Below are 8,426 nucleotides of genomic sequence, written 5' to 3' on the forward strand. Positions count from 1 at the left end.
CTGAAGTCAGAGGGGCAGATAATGGTACATTGATGGTTGGCTGGGAAGGATAGGGTTGCCAACTCCAGGTTGGGAAATTCCTGGAGAGGGTGGGATTTAAAGAGGAGCGGGACCTCAGACAGGTACACTGCCATATACTCCATCCTCCAAACCAGCCATTTCCTCCAGGGGAACCATTGTTCCCAATCTCCAGGTGAGGGCTGGAGATCACTCAGAATTACAACTGCTCTTCAGATGGCAGATATGAGTTCCCCTGGAGAAAACAACGGACTCTGTGTCATTATACCTTGATGAGGTCACCACAGCAAATTGACGCTGAGTGTCGAAAGCCAGGGCACCCACCCAGAGCCTCTTTCTAGAGCTCATTGTATTTATTTCCACAATGGGCCTTATTCCTAGTAGAGAATAAAACTACTGCCATCATACTGCTCTTATACAAATGTATGGTGAGACCACACTTGGAATATTGTGTAAAGTTCTGGCACCTGAAAAAGGATATTGTAGAATTTGAAAATGTGTGGGGAAAAGTATCCAAAATGATCAGGGGACTACAGCAGCTTCCCTATGAGGGCTAGTAGAAAAGAGTAAGTCCAGTACCACCTGGTGGTAGGGTGTGAGCTTTCATGAGTCACTGCTCACTTCTTCAGATACAGCAGTGACTTAGAAAAGTTCATACCCTACCAGTGTTCCCTCTAAACTGAATTAGTGTGAGCTAGCTCACAGTTTTTTAGCCTCCGGCTCACACATTTTTGTCTTAGCTCAGGAAGGATGGCTCCAGAGCAAACTAATTTATGCAGTAGCCAAATCACCTTCTCACAGCTTTAACGCTGGTAGCTCACAAAGTAGATTTTTATTCTCAGGACTCCACAGCTTAGAGGGAGCATTGTACCCTAAGCCTGTTCGCAGGATGGACGGGGTATAAATATAATGAATTAATAAATAAAATAAATAAAAATACCCTACCACAAATTTTGTTAGTCTTTAAGGTGTCACTGGACTGTTACTCTTTTCTACTGCTACGGACAGACTGATACAGCTACCAGTCTTGATCTAACTCTTAGAGCTGTTTAGCCTAGAAAAAAGGCAAATAAGGGAAGATATGATAGAGGTTTATAAAATTATGCATGGCATGGAGAGAGTGGACCCCTCCCATAATACTAGAACCCAGGGTCATCTGCTGAAGCTGATTGGTGGAAGATTCAGGACAGACAAAAAGAAAGTATTTCTTCACAGTGCACAGTTGATTTGTGGCACTCACTGCCACAGGATGTGGCTGTGGCCACCAACTTAGAAGGCTTTAAAAGGGGAGTGGACAAATTCATGGAAGAATAGGCTATCAAGTGCCACTGATCATGACAGATATCTACTGTCTCCAGTACCAAAGATAGTACCAGAGATGCCTCCTTAAATTAGTTGCTAGGGAGCACAGTCAGGATGATGCTTTTAAAGTCTTCCTGTTTGTGGGCTTCCTAGAGGTAGCCAGTTGGCCACTGTGTGATCAGAATGTTGGACTGGATGGGTGTTTGGTCTGATGCAGAGTAGTCCTTCTTATGTTCCTAAGAGTTCTGGAAAACTCTTACAACTTGTATACTGTTTTGTGATATTTTGTTTATCAACAATAAAAAGTATTACAAAACTTAGGTTTTTGGATTGTTCTGTGGACCAATGCAGCTATCACCTCTATTTGGGAAATACTGAATTTAGCTATCAGATATGGGCAGGAACTGGTTTATGAGTGTTTGTTGCTCTCTACCAACTAGGTCATATTACCTGATTCCCCTCTTTACCTATGTATCTAAATTAATTGCTAATGTTGTTACCACAATCAGTACTAGTTATCAAAATACAAAATTGCCTTTAGTCCAGGTTAAATATCTCTATCTTTCTTCGAAACATCCAGCCTGATGAAATATTCTGGAGAGCTCAAATGGTGTTGTCATATTCCAGCTAGTTCTAATAAAAGGTATTACAAACAGCCAGTTTGGTGTAGTGGTCAGGGCTCTAGTTGGGGGGGAGCTCTCAGGTACGGAGCTCCGGAAGAGAACCTCTAGGGGGCGGGGCGGTCACGTGGTGAAGCCCCGCCCCCTTCTTTACCCCGCCCTCTGCTTCGATCCTCATTCCGTTTGGGAATGAGGATGAAGCAGGAGGGTAAGTAGCCGGGCCTTCTGACACACTTCCGGTGATGTCAGGGGGTGTGGCCTTCTGTCACTTCCGGTGATGTCAGGGGGCGTGGCATATGCAAATAAGTTATGCTAATGAGCTCCGGCAGCTCTTTTTCTACAACAAGACCCCTGGTAGTGGTTAAGTGTGCAAACTCTAATCTGGGAGAACCGGGTTTGATTCCCCACTCCTCCACTTGCACCTGGCTCCTCCTCTTCTTCTTCTTCCTCCTATTTTTGCATTTAATGCTGTTCACAGTAAAAGGGGAAAACCCCCACAAAACACTAGATTTTCCCATTTTGGGGGGGAACCCACATATCAACGCACAAAACAATAAACTGAAGAACAAATCCACTACAGTTTAAAAGCAAGGTTAAGTAAAATATTTATTTTGTTTGGAAGAGACTTTGTCTTGAAAACAGCAAAACAATCCCTTTTTATTTAAAGGGGGTCTGAAGAGGAAGGGGTCTGAAAAGCTTTCAAAGCTAATCATAGAAATAGAAAAAGGCCAGAGCATCATGTGAAATTTGAATAATCTGAATGGGGGCTTAGATTATAGAAGAAACCTATATGTAGTTTTATAACTAAATACCTTGTAATTAATACTGAACTGTTAATTCAAATAATAACTCAAGTCAAGCCAATACCATAAGGTTTTGAAGACAACAGATGAGCAGAGATAGTGTGGTGTACTAGAACATAAGAACATAAGAGACGCCAATGTTGGATCAGGCCAAAGGCCCATCCAGTCCAACACTCTGTGTCACACAGTGGCCAGAAATACCAGTGCCATCAGGAGGTCCAGCAGTGGGGCCAGGACATTAGAAGCCCTCCCACTGTTGACCCCCCCAAGCACCAAGAAGACAGAGCATCACTTGCCCCAGAGCCCCTAGCTATACCTTGTGGCTAATAGCCACTGATGTTGTTAATTCAAGCCAACACCATAAGGTTTTGAAGACAACAGATGAGCAGAGATGGTGTGGTGTACTATTGCCTTCCTCTGCATAACAGCTTCTTCCTTGGTGATTTCCCATCCAAGTACTAACTGTGGCCAGCCCTGCTTAGCTTCCAAGTTCTGGTGAGGTTGGGCTACTCAGGCTGATGAACTGTTATTTAGGCTTTGTTTATCTCATCTTAATTTACTTGATATTCCTAAATGATTAAAACTGAGCCCTCATTGTCAAAAGAATTGTATGGGTGTTGGGAAAATGAGGGGTGTGGGAACCTTTTCATGCACCCTCATTTCCACTGTGTTCATTTTGGGGAGGGAGAGAAGCTGATTTCCCAACTGCATCAAGAGAGAGTTGTTCTAAATCAAGACACAATTTGTTCCATTGCACACCCTTAAGTCAGAAAACATTTTGCGGCATTTCAATATTCAACGTAGAATATTTCCAGACCCCAATATGTAAATAGTGCACTTGTAATTCTATAAAAGATATTCTTGGTTGTTCTGCCAAGACCCATACTGAGGGCAGTTGATCAGAACAACCAGGAACTAGACTAAAATCAGACATTAAAGTACTCTTTTTTACCAACTGAAGCTAATGTAACTGTCAATCAAATCTGTGACAAGCATTTGACATCCATCTGACTTCTGCAAAGTATAAACATTCCCAGAATGTGAGGCGATGTTGTGTACAGTGAAGTGCTCAGCAGAGTCCTTAAGCTTCTTAGGAGCAGCACTAAAGTTTCAACTACAGAAGCTAATTACTATAGATATTTTTAAAAAAATTAATTGCTTTTTACACTACATCCTATAGGGCATGGGGATGGGAACAACACTAAAACTAAAACAGAAGCTGAATAAATTAAAGTATCATAGGTGTACCACAGGTTTTGCAAAGTTTTAGCAGAAGACTGAAACTCAATCCAGCCCTAATTTCGCAACAATGGGAATCGAGCTCTTTAAAATCCTAGGGTTTAGGCTGACAACATCCCCCACCGGCAAGGGGAGAGAACTATCATACCAGGGTTCACCAGACAACTGCCATTGCTTTGTAGGTGCTGAACGGGACCTCTCCCTCGCATTGGAGAACAGAAAGGAAAAGACTTCAATTTTAAACAGGAACTAACTATGACAACCGTATTGGGGCTGATACCTCCCTGCCGCCATTTAGCCAATTAGAGTTCCTAGAGCGGAAGCACGGATCTTGGTGACCAATCAGCGCGGCACATCATCTTGACGGACACTTTACTTGGCTTTTCAGAGTGCAGTTGCTAGGCATGTCGGGTCCGGTACAGTTTTTAGGCTGTGTGGCGCGCTTGCTGAAGCTTCCGCAACTGTGTGCGTTTCCCTGTCGAGTGTTTTGCAGGTCGGCTGGTTGCGGGAAGTTGCTCCATTACCGCTCTCCTCCTCGAAAGAGGAGAAAGCTGTTCCCCTTCCCGTGAGGCGGAGAGTCCCTGTTTCATTTTCGCGTAATTCATTTGGGTGGCCAGGAGGAGGGCTCGCCCTGTGTACGTGATAAGGGCTGCCTTTTGGAGTTCGCGGAGAGCTCATTCTCTGGGCGGGAGGGAGGAAACGTGGCTCAGGCGGCTTCCTGTTGTATTTGGTGCCTCTGCTTGGTCCTGCAAACCACCGTGGGTCGGGGCCCTGTCTCTGCCCCACCATCGCTACTTCCCCTTCTTAGAGGATGGGAGCTGGTATTCGTCTTCTCGGCATACGAATACGCTGAAGGTGGAATCTGGTCTCGCATGGAGCCCTTCGCGTACCCCACTCTAAAAAGTTTCCAGTAGGCCAAACGGGGTGTAAAAATAATACTGAGCCCCCGCCAGTATGATTATTTGATGACCAGGCTAAGGAGTTGGGTTTTCGAAAGGCTGCCTGAATTTTCCACAGGAGACTTCAAAATTCCATACTCCCCTACCCCCCCAACCTTTGTTGTCTCACAGAGCATTACAACACTAAACACGCTCCTGCTCTGAAGAATTGCTCCTGTGTTTAAAATACAGCACTGCATCGTCTGGTAGTAGGCTCCAGTCGGGCATTTGGGTACCTCCAGATTAGTAGATAGGGCTCCAGGTCCTTTCCTAACAGGGCTGTCAACTTTGCACGGTTTCAGGTGGTGTATGGCAGTCCGATGTAAGTGGCAAATGAAGTACACAGCCACCAAACTCTCTCTGTATAACATGTCACAAATAGATGGTAATGTTCATGGAGTATGATTAGCTGTTGCTCAAAGCTTTTAGTATTTTTAAGTTTTAAAGTCTGTTTAAGGAAAAGTAAAAGCATTAGACAGCTGTTTAAAAAATTCTAGAGCAGCACTCTCCATTTGCAATTCACTGTTGAAGAGCAAGATATTGACGCTGAACTAACAGACTAAACAATGCAGTATTTTCTTTATGTTGTAGTAGTACAATGCAAAGGGCGTCACGATTGAAGCGGGAGCTGCATCTGCTGACTACAGAGCCACCTCCAGGCATCACCTGCTGGCAGAATGAAGGTCACTTGGATTACCTTCGAGCTCGTATGTGTCTGTCTTGATTTTACCTCCCCCCCCCCCCTTTAAGCAGGAGTTGCATTGATTTTAAATATGTGGGAAAGTTTGTTAAATATGTTTTGAATGGCCTGATATTGCCATGGGGTGAATAACATATTTACGTACTTTGCTGTTATGCCTTTTCCCATCAAACAATGGTGAGTTGACTTAAGTGGAGACTTTTTATTTTTTTTAACCAGTTTGGTGTAGTGGTTAAGTGCATGGACTCTAATCTGGGAGAACTGGGTTTGATTCCCCACTCCTCCACTTGCACCTGGCTGGATGACCTTGGGCAAGCCATAACTCTGGCACAGCTGTTCTTGAAAAACAGGGAAAGGAGTTTGTAAGCCACTCTGAGACACCTTTGGGTAGTGAAGGGCAGGGTATAAATCCAATCTCTTCTTCTCTTCTTCTTCTCTTTACATTCTGTGGGACCTGTAGTGGCTTACAACAGTCTCCCCTTATCAGTTTCATCCTCACAACAACCTTGTGAAGTAGGTTAGGCTGAGAGTATGTCAGACTATAGACTTGGGTTCATATTCACTTTCAGCTCTGAAACTGGCTGTGTGACCTTGGGCCAGTCACCCCCTTGTAGCCTGACCTGCTTCACAGGATTGCTGTAAGGATAAAATGTGGAAGGCAGAAATGTAGATGCCACCCTGAGCTCCTTGAAGGAATGGCAGGATAAAAAGGTGCTAAGTGAAATAAAGATTGGCATCCCCTGGATTCTGTTGCCTGTGATGATTTGGTATCCCTGTAAAATCCGCAATAATAAATACAAAAAGTTATGTCTTGTATCATTAATAATGCTTAACTTCCAGTCAGATTTTCCCCTGTGATTCTCTTACATAGAAAAGTGGCCTTTAACTCAGCCTATTTTATAGATGTTCATGATTCAATTTTAAGAGATTTGGCGTAGGTTATAACACATTTATAATCCTGGTGGATTACTCCTATTTTACAAAGATATCACCTCCCTATGGAACCCTGGGTGATAACCATATTATTAACTGATGAGGACCCTGAAACGACTCGCTTGGTGGCAAAATATCTTTCGACAGTGCTATTTTTAAAGCGGCTTTGAAATGTTATAAGTACCTTTTGTATACAATTTTAAAATTTTAAAACTAGTTTCCATAGTATCATGGGATTTTATAGAATTCATTGAAGTTTATAAAATGTGGTCTGATATCACTGATTGAGAGCATGTTTATTAGCTTTTATTGTAAAGACGTTCTGCCTAAATTTTTTGTAATTTTATGTAATGCATTTTATAGTTGTTGTTTGCATGTTTGGCTTAAGACCTTGGGTCAATGAAGCTAATAAATGAAATGGAAATGGACACATTTATATTCAGTTCAGATTTTCTTACACTATTTTTATAAAGAAACTTGTCATTATAATTGATATTTTAAAAAGTAAAAATGATTGTTTTCAAATCATGTTATCCTAGTTGTAAAAATAATTAATAAAACACTCAAAGCATATAATACAGAAAGGGATTTGGTTTTCTATTTATTTCCATTTGGGGTGCTTTGTCTGTAACTTTCTCTTGGAGTGTAGTTGAATTTTACGTATCCTAATTTAGAAGCAAGCCCCATTAATACTCCCACCCTAGCCAGTGATCAATGAATTGCAGCTTCCACCCTAATCTCTGAGAATGGAATTGGATTTGTAGCCTCTCTTCAGAGACCGTGAAGAACGAACAGTGTTAGCCTGGTAATCAGGTTCTTGGACTGCTAATGCCTGTAAACAGTTGAGTCAATTAGTATTTTTTTCAACACTGAAAACAGTGATGAGCAAAGAGTGCTGGTAGTTCCTGAATAGCAACACTGTCTTAAGTAATAAGAGAGACTGCAAGACTATGTTATAGTGGGGGGGTATACAAATTTTCTGCCCAAGTAACTGAAGCTTTGCATGGAGAAAAGCTAGGTTTTGTGACATTTATAAGTTACAAAAATTAAATATATTTGCATATATATGGTAATTTTGCCACACTGATTCTGTGCATAGAGGAAAATGGCGTTATGCAAGGTTCTCTCCTTAGCTAATGCATTGTAATCAGAGAGAAACCCAAGTTATTTCCAGCACCCTTTCAAATCTGTGTGTTTTTTTTTGGATAAAGATTTATTCCCTCTCCTAAAAAGGAGAGATATTTCTTTTAAGTTCAAGAAAAAAGGGTGGGTATATAGAGGGATAAAGAAATAGAGTGAGTGGTGTTAATAGTATTAGTTTAGTTAATCTGTTAGTATTCAGAGCACACAGTCCATAGTTTCTTTCGTCAGACGTCTTTCTGTTCTTCTAGTTAGGGTAAAACAAGGTATTTAGTGTATTAATAATGTCCTTCTGAGGAGGTCTTCTTCCAAAGTACAATCCAATAATGAAGAAAAAAATCGAAAGTTTTTACACTTTGGGTTCTTTTCCTCTTTCTCTCAGGTTGTATTTTCCCGCCGCTTCTTCTGAATCCTCATCCTTCACTTCTCCCTCTGAGCTGCTGTCATCCACGCTTAATGTTGACATCCATTCGGCCAGAGCTGTTTCTTCTTCTTTACTGGCATGCCTTTTCAGAAATTCTTGAGCCTTGAAGATAGAGTTAATTTTTTCCCTTTTATCCTTAAACTTGAACGTCAGTCCTTCGGGTACCAGCCATTTATATCCAATTTGCCGTTTCTGTAAGAAGATAGTCAATCCTTTATACTCCTTTCTTTTCATTCTAATCTCAAATGGAACATCTTTCAAAACTCTAATTTGCTGATCACCAATCTTCAGGGGTGACGCTGACGTATT

The 8,426-nt window shown here is 41.9% G+C and overlaps 1 protein-coding gene across 2 annotated transcripts in view; it reads left to right on the forward strand.

Annotated features, from left to right (window-relative positions):
- Positions 1 to 4,408: 4,408 nt before the first annotated feature.
- The window catches only part of UBE2T (ubiquitin conjugating enzyme E2T), a 12,678-nt gene continuing 8,660 nt past the window's right edge, over positions 4,409 to 8,426 (forward strand). Inside the window, exons 1-2 of one of the 2 annotated variants that reach the window (XM_015415606.1) lie at positions 4,409 to 4,475; positions 5,512 to 5,627. In XM_015415606.1, the coding sequence (XP_015271092.1) occupies positions 5,519 to 5,627 (109 nt within the window). In that variant the 5' untranslated portion in view covers positions 4,409 to 4,475; positions 5,512 to 5,518. Of the gene's footprint in view, positions 4,618 to 5,511; positions 5,628 to 8,426 lie in introns of both variants that reach the window. The other variant, XM_015415604.1, reaches the window with a different exon arrangement.

The sequence above is a fragment of the Gekko japonicus genome, unplaced genomic scaffold (genome assembly GCF_001447785.1).
Source record: "Gekko japonicus isolate JY-2015 unplaced genomic scaffold, Gekko_japonicus_V1.1 scaffold2640, whole genome shotgun sequence".
Taxonomy (NCBI): domain Eukaryota; kingdom Metazoa; phylum Chordata; class Lepidosauria; order Squamata; family Gekkonidae; genus Gekko; species Gekko japonicus.